The 15,608-nt window shown below is 55.7% G+C and overlaps 3 protein-coding genes across 5 annotated transcripts in view; 2 read left to right on the top strand and 1 right to left on the bottom strand.

Moving 5' to 3' along the window:
• PASK (PAS domain containing serine/threonine kinase) overlaps positions 1–834 on the bottom strand; it is a 34,644-nt gene extending 33,810 nt beyond the window's left edge. For all 3 annotated transcript variants that reach the window (XM_077757313.1, XM_077757322.1, XM_077757330.1), the window contains exon 1: positions 787–834. The gene's annotated coding sequence lies outside the window, so the exon portion shown is untranslated. The remainder of the gene's footprint in view (positions 1–786) is intronic.
• A 91-nt stretch (positions 835–925) lies between these two features.
• PPP1R7 (protein phosphatase 1 regulatory subunit 7) overlaps positions 926–15,608 on the top strand; it is a 25,673-nt gene continuing 10,990 nt past the window's right edge. The window contains exons 1-9 of the mRNA XM_077758260.1: positions 926–1,057; positions 3,797–3,925; positions 7,675–7,730; positions 8,291–8,356; positions 8,841–8,971; positions 9,311–9,473; positions 11,240–11,356; positions 12,163–12,267; positions 15,458–15,544. Coding sequence (XP_077614386.1) covers positions 1,006–1,057; positions 3,797–3,925; positions 7,675–7,730; positions 8,291–8,356; positions 8,841–8,971; positions 9,311–9,473; positions 11,240–11,356; positions 12,163–12,267; positions 15,458–15,544 — 906 coding nt within the window. The 5' untranslated portion in view covers positions 926–1,005. The remainder of the gene's footprint in view (positions 1,058–3,796; positions 3,926–7,674; positions 7,731–8,290; positions 8,357–8,840; positions 8,972–9,310; positions 9,474–11,239; positions 11,357–12,162; positions 12,268–15,457; positions 15,545–15,608) is intronic.
• Positions 4,014–7,666, top strand: LOC144226700 (uncharacterized). The gene is given in 4 exon segments (XM_077758204.1): positions 4,014–4,199; positions 5,914–6,169; positions 6,172–6,222; positions 6,225–7,666. Coding segments are annotated over 4 exon segments (927 nt in total). The 3' UTR covers positions 6,659–7,666.

The following is a 15,608-nucleotide window of genomic DNA, read 5'->3' as shown; positions in this document are numbered from 1 at the left end:
GCCCCCCGCCAGGAGGGAGCGGATCCTCGCCTCCGGCCCCACCGGCCAATCGCAGGACGACCCGTGCCGATTGACATGCCCTACGAGCCAACCACGAGCGTCTGTGGGCGGGACTCGGCGAGTTCAAGCCGAGAAGCCCGCGCTGACGGTTGCTAGGGACGCACCGGACTCCCTTTACGGCGCCTCGGAAGGGCCAAAAGAGACAGCGCCTCCGCCCGCCCGGTCTGACCCACACCGTTTCCTCCGGTCTCCGAATCCCGAAGGGTGAGCAGTCGCAGCTCGCCTCTCTGCGGCCTCGAAGGCAGGGGACGCGGGGATGGGAGGGGGATCCCTCACAGGCCAGGTACGCCTGAGGGGCCGGAGACCGACAGAGGCTGCGGCTCGCAGTGGGCTGGGTCGACGTCCTGGACCCCTCGGAGGCCGTCCCCGCACCTGCGGGTGGAGCTGGCCCCCGGTGCCCCGGCCCCTGGCCTCGGCTCCGACTCCGGCACGAGCGCGGGCGCCCTGTGCTGAGCGTTAACTGGAGGCGGTCCCTTCACACGGGCTAAATCCGCGCGGCGACATCGGGACGAAATCCGCCACTGTACAGACGCAACCTCTGAGGCCCGGAGGGGCCGGCACGCCCTCGACTGGCACGCACGCAGAGAGCCTCGATGAGCCCCAAGCATCTCCCAGATTCTTCTCTCCCCTCGCCTGCAGCCACGGCTCCGTGCGTACGGCCCCGACCGTCCCTGTCTTCTTCCCCGCTCCTCGCCTCCAGAAGCCTCCGGTGCGCTCTCAGATTACCTGTCCCGGGGAGGTGAGGCTGGCTACTGCTCCTGGGGCTGAGGCCCTCGTGGCCTCGCGGGTGGACTACAATTCCCATGAGGCGTTGAGGCTGCGCAGGCGCGTCGGGGGTTCCAACCTCAGGTGGGATTCCATTGGCTGAGCCAGCACAGAGTAGGGAGCCCTGATTGGCTGAGAGGCCTGAGGCGACAGATTCCGGAAAGGGGAAGAGCAGCCAACATGGCGGCGGAGCGCGGCGCGGGCCAGCAACAGTCGCAGGAGATGATGGAGGGTGAGCGTCTCCGTGGGGCGGCGGTCCAAGGGTCCANTCGGCAGCCCCGGCCCCCACCTGCTGGCGGGAGCCTCGCACCGAACCTCTGAGCCTGGCCCGTGGGGTCGGTTCCCTGGGCAGCTCCCGAGGAAAGTGAGGCGCAGGGCGGCGTGGGAGCTGCCCGAGTCGGCTCAGGGGTGAACGTGGTGGAGGCGGAGAACAAGGACCCGAGAGACTGAGTTAGGAAGAGGGGGTGCCTGATTTCAAAGCTATTATAGTTCCAAGAAGACTAAATTCAACTCTTTGGTTTCGTGGGGAACAATCGCATCCGTGTTGTGTGTGCATATAGTTGTACCCACACAGCCGTTGGAGAGTCAGTCGTGTCTTGCGAGCGCTTATATGCTTTGGCTCCGCTGGTTTGGAGGCGGGAGCGGGAATGAGGTCAGCTCCAGAAGAGCAGCTACTGTCTTATGTGTGAGCTGCTAGGTAAGAGGGAAGGGAGGCCGGGTGCGAAGGAAGAGCTGGCCTGTTTGGAGTGATGGCCGCCCCACCAAAGCCAACTCAGAGCTGGACCTTGGAAGAGAACTACAAATCACCAGGTTGGGGAAAGATCAAAGATCATTTCAGGAGAGAGAAAGACAAAGGCAAAGGGCTGTGAGAAGAATGTGGTCTGTTTGGGAGAAAATTTGACCAAGAATAACAGTCCTGTTGGAGGAGGGTGGCAAGAGACGGTCATGGAGGACCTTGGTGAAGGGTCTTAGATCCTTTTAAGCCAGGAAGTGCCTCTCCTTCCCGCTTTCCTGGACTCCCCTCCTCCCAATCTACTCCTTCCTTTTCACCTGTTCCCATGTCTTGGTAAGTGGAAAATACAAAACCTAGGTGATTCTCTCTCCCACTCCCACTCATTCAAGTTATCCGCAAGTTCTGATGCCTCTATATCCTTAATGTCTCTAAGTTCTCACTTGCTCTTCCGTTCCCACTGCCATTGTCCCCAGTATCCCAGAGTCACCGTATATTCTGATCTGCTGTCCCACGCTCCAGACCCCCTGCTGCCTTCAGGACAGAGCCCCAGAGTCCACCGTGGCTGCCCTTCATTAGCTAGGTCCCTGCGGCCCTGGTCTCAGCCACACCACCCCGTCACCCAGTAGAACGTGCTCTCCCTTAGCCATGACCACAGAGTGCCCTGGGCCTGGTAATACCTAACTTACTTAATGTCGACTGCATGTCACGCACATGCTGACTGCTTTTGTGCCTTTCCTACTTTAACCCTGACAGCGCGTCTGGTAAATGAGTCCTATACTAGCCTCCTTCTACAGATGAGGAGAGTGAGGCTTGGAAAAAAAGAAAAGAACCTGCCAACACTGTGTCTCTAGGGGCAAGTTGAAATCTCACCAGGAGCCAGAAACATTCCAGAAACTTGGAGTCAAAGATCAGATTTGGATTTTAGAATCAAATCAGATTCTCTGGCAATGCAGAGACCAGTCAGGAGGCTAGGCGGTTGCCAGGGTGGCGAAAAAAGGATGGGTTTGGAGGTTTGGGAGGTAGGTCTCGTAAGGACTTGGTTTTATCCAGCAGCCCTTTCCTGGGTGCTGTTTTTCTAGGCCCAGGAGGAGATACAAAGAAGAAGTAGAACTTCCTGTCCTCACAGAGCACACCCCTTTGTGGATAAGCCACAGTCAGGAAAGAAAATGCTTTCAGGGGGCGCCTGAGTGGCTTAGTCGGTTAAGCGTCCGACTTTCGCTTAGGTCATGATCTCGCGGTTCGTGGGTTCGAGCCCCGCGTCGGGCTCTGTGCTGACTGCCAGCTCAGAACCTGGAGCCTATTTCGGAGTCTGTGTCTCCCTCTCTCTCTGACCCTCCCCTGCTCACTCTGTCTCTCTCTCCTAGCAATAAAAAAAAATATTTAAAAAATAAAAAAAAAAAAGCTTTCAGTACGGTTGATAGCTCCCAGGAATTTATTAGTGTTTCAGCTCTTCGAGACTTCCAAGAGAGGTCATGGAAAATGTTAGGAAAAAGGAAAATTATTTGACAGTCTTTCCAAAGAATTTTTATCAGTCTGCCATATTTAGTCATTCAAATAAATATTCAATAAATAGCCTTATTTATTAATTCAAAAAATATTTATTTACCAGCCTTTCAAAGCTTTTGGCTAGTATCACTGTGTGCTGATGTTTGGCATCAGTGATGTTTATGTGGGGCATTTGGCACTATTGGCTGTCTTCTCCTTTTTCATTACAGCCCCCCCCCCCTCCCGCCCACAGTCTGATTTGAGTTAGTCTTGATTTCTTTCAGAACGTGGGCCTGTGACTGGGCTGGTTTTCTTGGCCAAATGGATAGTGGAGCGTGGATGAAGGTATGTGGTGGGAGGGTCACACGGTCCCCTCTATACAGATGTCCAGGCCGAAAGTGAGCCGCACAGGAGGTACTTCACTGTGTCACCATCAGTACGTTCAATCACAGATGACCCAGGGCCTTCAGAACACATGGTAATTCTTCAGTTTTCTTGAGGGCAGGAATAGTATGTTACACATCTTCGTAGCCACGTGTCCTCCCTGCTCTGCCCTCCCCCACGCGAGTTGTCCCCACTCTGTACACCGCAGGCGGCACCCGAACATGGGAGACACTCAAATGTTTGTTGAACTGAATTCAGCAAACATTTCTGAATGAAGTCTCTTTGACCTACAACCGGATGTCAGTCTGTTCTGTGTTCTTCAGGAAGTCACATAAAGTGCTGTGAATTCTTACTGATGTGTGCATTCAGTTGACAGGCGAGTGGAATCTGAAGAGTCTGGTGATGAAGAAGGGAAGAAGCCGAGCGGCGGCATAGTGGCAGACCTCAGCGAGCAGAGCCTGAAGGATGGGGAGGAGCAAGGGGAAGAGGACCCAGAAGGTACCAGGCCGAGTTAAGAGCCTTAAACTCACTTAGGGGGGAGGGGAGGGCGCAGCCGCGTTGCACACCACCCGCCCAACCCCACCCCATGGTGGGTGTTGGAGAGGCGAGGGCGCCAGGAGGACTGCTGTGCGAGAGGGGGTTCGTTTGGCGAGCTCTGGACCTGCTGATGCAGCGCCGGAGGCCCTCTGGGGACTGGTGGCCGCGTGCCCTGGGAGCCGTGCACCCTCGGCGGCCCTCGCTCGGCGAGCTGACGCGTGCACGGCACCTGCAGGCAGGACGCGGCTCTGGAATCCCACTGAAGGCAAACACGACCACTACTAATACTGGTAGTAGCGTGGCGTCAGGGACAGAACCAGAAAATTGCTTTATTAACCATATATTCAGAAAGCGAGATTTGAAGTAGACAACTTGGCTGATGATGCTTTTGTTTCCTATCGTAGTAACATAAACTAATTCCAGAATAGTGCTCTTAAGATTTTTGAGAAGTCATTGGGTCCTGCTCCACCGTACTTAACAGGCCCAAGGGTTGACTTCTAAATACCTAGATGTTTGGAAAGGTGTTTTGTGTGGAAACTATCTCCATAGCCTTATTGTTTTAGTGGTTAACAACAACATTAATTTAAAAATGAGAAAAGTATATTCTCAGTCCATAATGGCAGTTTTTTACCCTACCAACCATGATCTTTGGTTAGAAAATAGGTTTACATGAAAAAGAAGTGAGACAGAGCATATAAGCGACAGAAAGATGTCCAAGATACATTTATTAGGTGAGAACAGCAAATTTCAAAACAGTATGTATGTTAAAGTTTTACATTAAAAATATTAGTAACATGTAATACTTAAGAGAGAACACACATCACAGCTGCTGTTGGGGCCTCCGGCCAGCAGGTGTGAGAGGCTCTTGTACTTTCTGCAGTTTCTAGATTTGTGTATAAGCTGTGGGCTTCTGAGGTGGTAATCGTCATGTACCACCCCTGTGCTTAAGGGAAAAAAAAAAAACACATTTATAAGAAAACAAAACTAATTTTTAAAATAACATTGTGCTCTGTGCCGGTGAAGATGGTTGGTAACTATGGCAACCTAGTTTTAAGGCAAAGGGAGATTACTGTGAAAGTATCAACCACATTTACTTTGGAAGGCCGGAGTCGATATTCTGGAAGTGATGTGGGTGGAATAAGTACACGGGGATGACAGATTCTCATCCTTTCGTTGCTGTCTCAGCTGAGTCACAGACGACCAAGCAAGTGGAGGCTTCGTCTGCTGTCGAGTCTGAGCACCTGGCGCTCACGGAGGGCTAGAGAGCCGGCGGGGCCCTGTGTCGGGGCCGCTCCCCCTGGGTGCGGAGCGCCTGCCCCCTGTGGCCCGCCCTAGAGGAGCTGGACTTGAGCCCGCCTTGTCCAAACCAGCGTCCCTTCCTCCGGCCTGCTGGCTGATTAGAAACGCTCTGGGAATATGCGTTTTTATAAGTCCGTAAGAGAAACCAGGACTCACTCCCACCTGTATTTACTTAAGTGCTAAGTTCAAATAAAACAAATCCAAACGTATCAACCGTTACTTTCACTTGTTTTCCCTCCCTAGCTTTTTTTTTTTTTTTTTTTTTTAAAGATCAATACTTGATACATTCGGGAAAACATTCTAGGCTGGCGGCTGTTTCAGAGGCCAAGCTGATGTTTTGAGGGGTCTGCCCTATGTGCTGGATGGACAGACAGAAGTACTTTCCACTGTGCGAACGCCTGTCCAGAGGAGAGCCCGGCCCGCTTTGAACCCTCGGGCCCTGCTCCATTGTCTCCATCCGCCCTGGACGCTCACGGTGCCCTGCCTCAGACACTGGGTGGTCCAGACACCTGCCTTTGTTGCAGCTTCCTGAGTTCATGGACACTGGACTCAGCTGCCTTGGGCTGAGGGGTAGTTTGGGTATCTCTCTTGGTTTTGCCCAACTCCTTTTACTTCATTCCTAGGTTGGTTGATGTCCTCTAAGATTATAGCAGACGACTCTAGGTCTGCTTGCCCGTCTACTGCTGTCTTTGCTCACATTCTGCTCCGCCACTCCCTGCGCTAAAGCGACGAGCACCATCTCCTCCAGCAAGCGGGCTCGGCCCCTGGAGGACACCGTGAGGCTCCGCTTTGTCCTGCCCTCGGAGCACACCGCCGCCTTGACCGGGGTGTCCACGCGGGCTGTGGCCTACGACCTGTACGGAGCCCGTGATGCTACAGGACCTCCTATGGAGAAAGCCCTTGTAGAAGTGCTCTACCTTCTGGGGGCCTCGGAAGAGTAGCTCCCCATTCTGGCTTGGCCATGAACACTTCACAGATGAGCTGGCATCAGGGGTGAAGATTACAGAGGCATTTAACTTCGGCAAAGAGAAATTCAAAGTCAAAAAGGGTGATCAGATCACACAGCTCATTTGTAAACGGATGTTTTATCCAGACATAGAGGAAGTTCGGGCTTTGGATGACTCTGAAAGGGATTCAGGACATTTGAGTCCCACAGTCTGGGAGGAATTAAAATTTATGCCAAGATTAGAAAATGAAAAGACACTTTTTTTTAAAAGAGTTTTCGCTAAAAGTGAAAAAGAAAAATCAGTGAGAAGCCATAGTGAGCGCCATGTTTTTGACCTGGCCATTGTCGGTTGGTGTGGAACAGGCGCAGTTAGAAACTGGAACTCGACCAGTGCTGACGCCGGTCAGTCCCCAACGTGTGGCGCGCGCCTCTCTGCTGCCTCCAGTTGAGGGCCCGGGGTGAGCCACAGACCGGCCTCCGGTCCTCAGTCCTTGGGCGGCCTGGGGGTACGGCCGTGAGCTGAGCCAGCGCAGAGGTGACCCGGAGGCTGGAGGCAGCGGCAGGAGCCCCGGGAGAGCGGCGGCCCCAGGCTCCCGCGGAAGTGTCGCGAGCCCGGCGGCCCGGTGTCTTCAACCAGAACTTGCAAGAGCAGAAAGGGACATTAGAGAAACGTTCTCCAATCACAATATATGACCTTATATAAGGTCCTAATACAAGCAGACCCAGGGGGAGAAATCGTAAGGCTGTTGGTGGAATCAAAGAAAGACGGTTACTTTTTTAAAGCGTCAAAGCCTTTCGGACACGGGTGCTTCCATCGGTTCAGAGGAAATGAGGAAAGGAGAGCTGCTGGATCCAGGCTGTGAGCCCGCAGTCCGAGGGCTTCTTGCCGCGCTCCTCCAGCGCCGGGCGGGCCAGGGGCCTCTGAAGGGCAGCCCGGCCCCCTGCCTCCCACGGGGACAGCGTGTCCACCTCGTTCCGGGCTCTCCAGTCCCGACTGCCAAGCTGTGCTCTGTTGTGTTTTCCTCTTTGCAGAGACAGGTGTTTAGAGATACCAGGCCACTTTCCAAAGCAATAAAAGGCACATCCTAGAACATCTGACGTGCCCAGCACAAGCCATTCAGATGGTCTGATGTGCTGCCAGAGATGAGACAGGAAAGGTCAGGGGAGAGCAGGCTGCTGCCAGCAGTGTGGCTCCGGGCAGCTCGGACTCCAGTCCTTCCCTGGGAAGTTCACTGGCACAGATGGGATTTTGGAGACTTTTGCCAGTCAGCAAATTCAGGAGAGTCCAAATGCTTGAACGGTGACTGATACAGAACAGGGCGCAAAGCCCGCCACGCCACCCACGGCCTCCGCGTGTTGCCTGTTGGCTTCTCCTCGCACTGATTCAGCTCTGCGAGCTGGGCAGCCTGTGTTCCAGCTCACTTACGCTCAGGCTCTGAATGGGCTTTTTTTCTTATTTTTTCAGAAGGACAAGAGCTGCCCGTGGATATGGAAACCATTAGCCTGGACAGAGATGCAGAGGTAATGCCACCTGCTGGAGCCAGCCTCGGGGCATGGTGACAGACCGCTCTGACCATCAGGGTATCTTTTATGGAGGTGCCAGATTAGTAAGTGATTATTCTAGGTGAGGTCGTCTGAGCCCCCTCATTGGGTCAGATTCCTTCTGTCCTTGTTTTTAATACCAATGACTGAAATCCTTTTTCTGTGTAATCAGAGGGTTGGGTGGCCCATGAAACACCCTTGGCTCCTAAATGCCCCCAGTGGGTCAGGTGATGACGTTGTAAATGGTGAGGGTCCTGGCCGTCCCGGAGCATCAACAGCTCAGCGTGCGGGAGACCAGCAGGGAGGGCAGCCTGCCGGCCGCAGTCAATAGCTCCCAGGGCTGCGGGGTGAGAGAGGGGCTTTACTGCTGCTCAGTGGCACGTCAAACTGCCGAGGACCGTCATGAAGCACACCTCTGTGTCTCCTCCGTGTTGCTGGGGCCTGTCTGCCACAGGCTGGCCGGCGCCTCCCCTCCGGCCCCTCCTATCCCAGGACGCGGCGCTTCTCTGCAGCTGAGCTGGATTCCTTCTTCATTTCAGGACGTTGATCTGAACCACTACCGCATTGGGAAAATCGAGGGGTTTGCGGTGCTGAAGAAAGTAAAGGTACATCCTTTGTCTCCTGGGGACACAGGCACGTCCCTTACTGAGGCTCGGTTCTGCAGAAAGTGCTCGCCTCTGTCCAGAGCTGCCATCAGCACTGGTACGCCAAGCGTGGCCGGGTTGACAGAGGCCGCCGGGCTCTTCCCAATGCCAGGTGGTGCCCGGGACGGGCACACCCCAGCCTGTGTCGTCTCCGCTCATTTCAGATAAATGTGTTCAAATTCGAGCCCACCCGGCGTTGGCTGTGCCGGGAATCACACACCCCGTCCGTGGCCAACGCCCCCTCAGTGAGGAGGTGCGCTCTGTGTGGGGCCTGCCTCTAGCCTCCCTTTGGGTGTCTCCTCTCCAGGGTGGGCACGTTTCTAGAAAACAACAGGAAAATGAAAACTGCATCCTGTGTCCCGTGGAAGATTTGTCCTGTAACACAGCTGGTACTTTGTCGTGGCCTCCCCGCTGCCTATGTCACCTGTCCTTTTTCATCCCTCAGAGTCTCTGCCTCCGTCAAAATTTAATTAAATGCATTGAAAATCTGGAGGAGTTACAGAGTCTCCGAGAGCTGGATCTTTATGACAACCAGATCAAGAAGATTGAGAACCTGGAGGCGCTGACGCAGTTGGAGTGAGTCATGAGGCCAGGGGCCTGCTGAGGGGCCTGTCCAGTCTCCCCAGAACCGACCCGGGCCCTGCTCTCGGTCCTGGAGGGCCCCCTCTGCCTCAGGGTCCTGCCCAGCGCCCGGCTCCGTGGGTGGCATCGGCTCGCCCACAGTCCCAGCCTGCAAGTTAACCCTTCAACTGCAGACTCCAGGCTGGTCCGTTCAGGGGCTCGCAGGACTCCTGCTGTGGGGGCGCCTGGAGAGGCGGGTGGGCCGCCAGGGTGGGGCCCGGCCTCTAGGTTGGTTACATTCGGAGCTCCTCCCACTTGTGATCGTTAAAAATATAAATGTTTTGTTTGTTCCAGGATTTTAGATATTTCTTTTAATCTGCTGAGGAACATTGAAGGAGTCGACAAGCTGACACGACTGAAGAAGCTCTTCTTGGTTAACAACAAAATCAGTAAAATCGAGAACATCAGCAGCTTGCACCAGCTGCAGATGCTGGAGCTGGGGTCCAACCGCATCCGGGTAGGTGTGGGCGCCGCGGGGAGGTGGCCTCTGCGACTGGTGGTGACAGGCTCGAGATATGTGTTGGTTGTGGGTTTCATGTGGTATGATTTTCTTTTCCAGTAAAAATCTGCTAACCGCAGGTCAGTATCCATAAGAACACGTGCTCACGCCACTCAGCCTGGCCCTTCCTCTGTGCAAATCTTTCATCCAGGTCCCGCCTAAACCTTAGCAAAGCGTCCCAGTGACAGTCTGCACGAGGTGAACGGGTCAGCCCTGAACACTTTGCTTTTGAGTGGCCGAGGCTGTGTTCTTCAGTGGTGGGCCTGTCTGAGAGGACAGTGTCCCGGGCCCCGGGCCCCGCAGAGTGGTGGCTTGCAGGGGCCATGGGAGGCACGTTGCAGCTTGGGGTGCTTGGCTGGCCCGTCCTCCCTGGACAGCCACGTACCACCGGGACACGCCCCACCCCAGCCTTACATCGAGCCGTTTCCCGGGCTCTGACCTCTGGGAGCACCAGGCAGGAGGTGCTTTGGGAAAACGGTCCGGTGCCTCCTGACTCATAGGTGCTGGGCACCCCCGCCGGGGGAGCCACAGATGAGCTCACAGAAGGACTGACCTGGGGGAGGGGCACTGCCAGCAGAGAGGGGGAGGGTCACCAGAATGTGATGAGGGTATCTGCTAGCCAGAAGACCCCTCAGTGCCCACCCGACATCCCAGCGAAGCCATGCTACCAAGCCCAGGGCTTCCCTGGCCTCGCTGAGCGACTAAGAGCCAATGTTTCCAAGCACTTCTTCCCCTGGCCCTGCGTCGGGTGTAGCGCCCTGCCTGGCTCTGTGTCTGCGGCACACCGCAGTCCATCCCGCTCGGCCCTGGAGAGCTGGGCACGATGCAAACCAATGAGGGCCTCTTGTGACGGTGCTAGAGGGACATCAGCACCACATTTGAAACTAACGCCTGGCCCAGACATCAGCACTTTTTATCGAGCGTCTCTTTGTAGAATGTTTGGAGGGGGAACGGTAGCCCCTCACTAACCCGTGTAGGCAATAGCAGGTAAGGACCCGTCCCCCTGGACCCTCCCCCTCATAGACACCACCTTAAGCCCCACCAGGTCCCGCCACGATGTGCAGGGTAGGATGCATTCTGCACCCGATGCTTGTTCAGTGTCTACGGAGAAAGCTGGTGGTGAACTCAAGGAAGAGCAGGGACCTGAGGGGGAGGGAAGCCGATCCCGTCCGTCAGCGTTTGCTAGACGCCTGCTCTCCACAGGGCACTGGAATTCACAGCGAATGGAGGGGCATAACATGCTGGAAGTGTGGTGGGTTGTGGAAACTGAGGCAGGGACAGAAAGCCATGGAATGGAGGCGCCTGATCCCAGGAATCCTGGGTGGCATCCCAAGGTCAGAGCTGCTTCTGGGGAGTTTGGGGGCAGACCTAGGGTCTTAAAACGTGCCGTAACAAACCCTACATGGGGTCAGCATGTCAACCTAACTTTAGCACCGAGAGGGACTTGAGAAATGTCCTCATCTGTGGTTTTTAAACTGTGTCCCCTGACCTCGAGCCCTGAGGGTTGGGGGTGAGCCCAGGGGACGAGGCCTTGGACTAGCCACCTTTGCTGTTCTCACACTGAACGTTCAAGCGCGACTTCATTGGGAGTTTCCCAAGTGGATAAGTGACTTCCCACATCCCAGGGCTCAAGTCCAGATGCTGTATCTCCTCGCTGGCACCTTTCCTCTCCAGTCCCGCTGGGTAGCCACACAGTGCTGACTGCCTCTCTGTCTCTTTCACAGGCGATTGAAAATATTGACACGTTAACCAGCCTGGAGAGTCTGTTTTTGGGGAAGAACAAGATCACTAAACTCCAGAACCTGGACGCACTGACCAACCTGACGGTCCTCAGTATGCAGGTACTGACCCCCTGTCCCCCCACCTGGCCAAGCCCCGGCCGGGACACGGCTGCTCGACAACCTGCACGTTTGTCTCCCACGGTGTCCAGGATCGACCCCACCTTTACCACCAGTGAGCAAGTGGAATGTTAGGTTTCAGAGACTCAGATGTGTGTGTGTGTTGTATGTACACACTCCTGAAATCTCCATCCCTGGGGGTCTCCAGCAAGGGCCTTCTTGAGAAGGTTGTGCGTGCTCTGAAGCCTCCTGACACGGTGGGCTCAGTTCCTTCCGCGCCCGCACAGAGCGCACAACCCCGGGTCGATGACTGTCAGGCAGGCCCAGGTTGGGGCTGCCTGTTCTGCTGGAAGCAAACGAGTGGAACCAGACCCTCGAGGTGAAGTGCGGGCGGTGTGCTGGCTGTGGCGGGTCCCCAAACTGCTTGGGCCTTTTGTAAGGTAGACATTCTGCAGACTCTTAAAAAAAGAGGGCCTCATACTTTAATCTGAGTTACAGCATGTTTTGAAAGAAGAAGTGATTTGTTTTACCACATTCAGCGTATTTAACATTTTTGGGTTACTGAGTTAACAAAGGTAGACCTTCAGGCACACCTAAAAAAGTGAAGCCCTCGCCTAAAAGCTTCCAGCCCCAGCCCTCATTCTAGCCAGTGCAGCAGCCTTGAAATTCTGATCTCTTTCTCCACGTAAGTCCCTGCCCACTCCGCTTGAAACGATAGGGCTCCTCATGGGGAGAGGCCTCCTTTCCCAAAAGCCGTTCTGTTTCGTGCCCTCTGCGCTTCTGATAGTTGCTGGCTCTCCCTGTCGCAGAGCAACCGGCTGACCAAGATGGAAGGTCTGCAGAGCCTGGTGAACCTTCGAGAGCTGTACCTGAGCCACAACGGCATCGAGGTCATCGAGGGCCTGGAGAACAACGTAAGGCATCCTCTGGTCCGGGGCGGCGTGGGCGTGGGGGCGGGGCAGAAGACTCCTTGCCTCGAGGGGTTCGTGCTAGAGACCTTCCCAGGTCTGAAAACAGGGCTCCGTCTTCCCGCTAACATGTGCACGAAACACCCGCCATTCTCCCTGTCCCCCTGAGGGAGCGCTGGGCGGTGCTCTGTGCCGTGCACACCGTACCGTCACCAGCAGCACCACAGCCACTCGGGAAGAGTTTTGGAGCAGACCCTGCGTGTTCCTCGGTGCCCAGTGCTGCAGAGGGCTGCCAGGTGTCGGCCACCGCCCCTCCTCCCCATCCTGAAGGGCAGCAGCTTTCCAGCCCACAGGGGTCACGGGGCCCACAGGGCCCCCAGGTCTCAGCTGTTCTGAACTGAGTTCCTGTGTGTTCCGCCTCCCTGCTTCTCACCAGCCCTCCTGAGGCTGGGGAGAGCCTGCCTCTCCCACGGACGCCCATTCTCACCCAGCACGGGACAGCCTTACAGGTGCTGAGCCGGTGGGGGGTGGGCAGCGCGGGCCCCATCCTTCTCAGCTGCCCGCGGGTGAGCCTGCTATTCCTCAGGGCGATATTCAAGACAAATAAAACATTTTTTCTCGTTCGGTTTTACTGGGCTTTTTTTTTTCTGTTTTGTTCATTTCCAGCAAAGGCAACCGCATAGGGCACTTTTGTGTGAACACAGCGTGTCAGTCTAGTCGAGGCTCCTTTGGCCTCAGCCCTGGGCCTGGTCACTGTTAGTCACGTTTTAGAGGGAAAACCACGTACTGAATTTTATTTTGCCAAACTCCTGACAAGGGAGAATTGGCCTCTGGTAAGTTAAGTTGCCTTCCTCCGCCTGGCAGTCAAATAAAGCGTTTGCCAACCTGACGTGTCAACTGGCTGCGCGCTCGGCAGTGCCCGGTGGTAGCCGGAGGCTCCGCTCCGCGAGGCGGGACTGCGCGCGGAGACTGTGGGGTCAGAGCAGGCGGGCTGTGCCCGAGGGACGACCGGCCTGAGGGGCCCGTGCCCGGGGGGAGCTGGGGGTCTCCCCGACTCCCAGCTCTCCCTGGGGTGGGGGACGGGTGTGCCTGCAGGCCCCCAGGCAAGCGGGAGAGAAGCTGGAGCTTAGAATTTTACCCGCAGGAGTGCGCTGTGGTCTGGGGTCAACTCCAGATGGTTCTTGGGCCTCTGAAACAAAACAGAAAAAAAAAAAAAAAAAAACCCAGTTGTGGCTTATTGAAGGTAATTATCTAATTAGAATATTTATCATGGTCCAGTGACAGTCTGCTCGGGCTTGTTCAGTTGGAGATCAAATACTCATCTGTGTTTTCTCTCTATATGGAAGTTATTTTTGTTGCGGGAAGTAAGGAATTAAGTGTATGTTTTCCCAAACGGCGACCCCCCGTCCCAGCACCGCAGACGACACCGTCCCAGTGTGCAGGCGCTCCTGGCGACCTCGCACCCTCCTTGCTAGCACTGTGACTGCGGCGCTGTGCTCGCTCCCGCCCTGCCTGCTTCCTCTTTTTACTTTTTGCTTAAGTAGTTCTCAGTGGTTTCCTTTTGGATGAATTTTCAAAACACCGTCCCGCTCCCCAGAAGAAACAAGGCAGCGCTGCACACGTGACTGAGTCCCTGCGCCAGTGCTGCCCACCAGGAGACCCCAGCGCCGCGCCCTCAGACGGGGCCATCGCCCTGCCGCCCGTCTCCCTGTGCACCCCCGATGACGCTGAGCACTGCGCGTCAGGATGGGCCCAGAGGGCTGGAGACCGCCGCCGTGGAGGACCCGCCCTCTTCTGCCGAGTTCTCCCAAGTCCCCATTCGCTGCGGACCCCCAGCTGCCCCCAGTCCCACAGGCAGAGCCGCCGGGCACACTGCAGTCGTGCAGCAGTCCACACACACGACAGGCCCGACACCAGCTCCTCAGAGGAGCTGCTCGTCTGCTTGCACGTGACACGGCGCGGCACCGTGTGGCTTCCTGGAGACTGACTGTCTGGCCAGTGCTCTTCCTGGGTGACGTGCGTGGAAGATGGGCAGCAGACACTCGAGGAACCCGAGACCGGGGCTGAGCGCTTCTGAGTCAGCACCGCGACTGGCTGGCGGCTGTGTGTGTGTTCGTGGATTTCTTTTTATTTTACAAAGACAATTTTTAATCTTCCTTTAAAACTTGGGAGGACCTGGACTCAGCATCCTGGGAATGCAGTAGAAAACGTAAGAAGGAATCTGCAGTGAGAAATGGGCAGACAAGAAGCGAATGGACTTCTTTGGGAGGCTATCAACCAGCTTCTACATGTTTCCCTTTTCATTTTAGAAAAATTTGCCGGTTGGTTTAATTCAACCAGCAAGCAGTGTGCGCTTTAACAGACCTCGTTTTTACTACGGTGTTAATTTAGTTCTGTTAAATCTTGAAACTCTGAACGTTAAAAAAATACTACTGAGGCTTAGCTCATAGGTATTAGGCAAACCGTACGTGCTGCGCATTCTCAGGAGAGGACGCGGTGGGGCACATGCTAAAGCAGATGTTGTCTGTGCACGGAGGCGCCCAGTGTGCCCTGGACGCTGTCCTCGGTAGGGCCTGGTGCCCGCTGTCCTCTCTTCTATCAGCTGTGAGCTCCAGGCCGGCGCCAGACCCGCTGCCCCTCAGCACCCGGGCTTCCCTCCCCTTTCCTCCTGGCGGCCCCTTCCCAGAAGGACATCCTCCATGAGTGTGGGCCGGGGCTGCGGTGCCCCCACTGCTTGTACCCAGGTGGCATCCTACCCTGGGTGAGCCCGCAGGCTCCTCATCCCTAATTGAAAACAAAAATACTAATCTGCAGATTGTTTTTGATGTATCGCACGTGTCCTCACCAGAAACTAAATAAACGTTGCTACAACGGTTACCCCTTCTTCAGGGCCCACTCCCAGAGCCCCAGGCCCCTCGGTGTCTAGGAAGGGCTCACTCTGCTCTTCCCAGGACCACGCATCTCACTGGGGGCACGGGTCCTGGTCCCCAGAAACCTGGGAGCCCGGGGCTGAGACCCTCAGATGCCAGTGATAACGGGGACTCCGTGAGGTGGTTGCAAGGGTTCTGTCCGAGCGGAATGGATGGGTCCCGTTAGCCTGCTCCTGCTGGGGGGGGGGCGGGGGGTGAGCGCAGCGCCCAGACCCATGTGTGGGGTCACACGATCATCATTGAACAATCTTGTTTCCTTATTTTAGAACAAACTCACGATGTTGGACATTGCATCAAATAGAATCAAAAAGATTGAAAACATCAGCCATCTGACAGAGCTGCAGGAATTCTGGGTGAGTGCCGGGCGCGCCGGGGCCGGCGGAGCGGGGAGGGCACGGGGGCGCCGGGGCCGTGTGC

This window comes from Crocuta crocuta, unplaced genomic scaffold (genome assembly GCF_008692635.1).
Source record: "Crocuta crocuta isolate KB4526 unplaced genomic scaffold, BGI_CrCroc_1.0 scaffold290, whole genome shotgun sequence".
In the NCBI taxonomy this organism is placed as follows: domain Eukaryota; kingdom Metazoa; phylum Chordata; class Mammalia; order Carnivora; family Hyaenidae; genus Crocuta; species Crocuta crocuta.
Note: the sequence above shows the minus strand (reverse complement) of the source record. Positions and strands in the feature narration are given on the sequence as shown.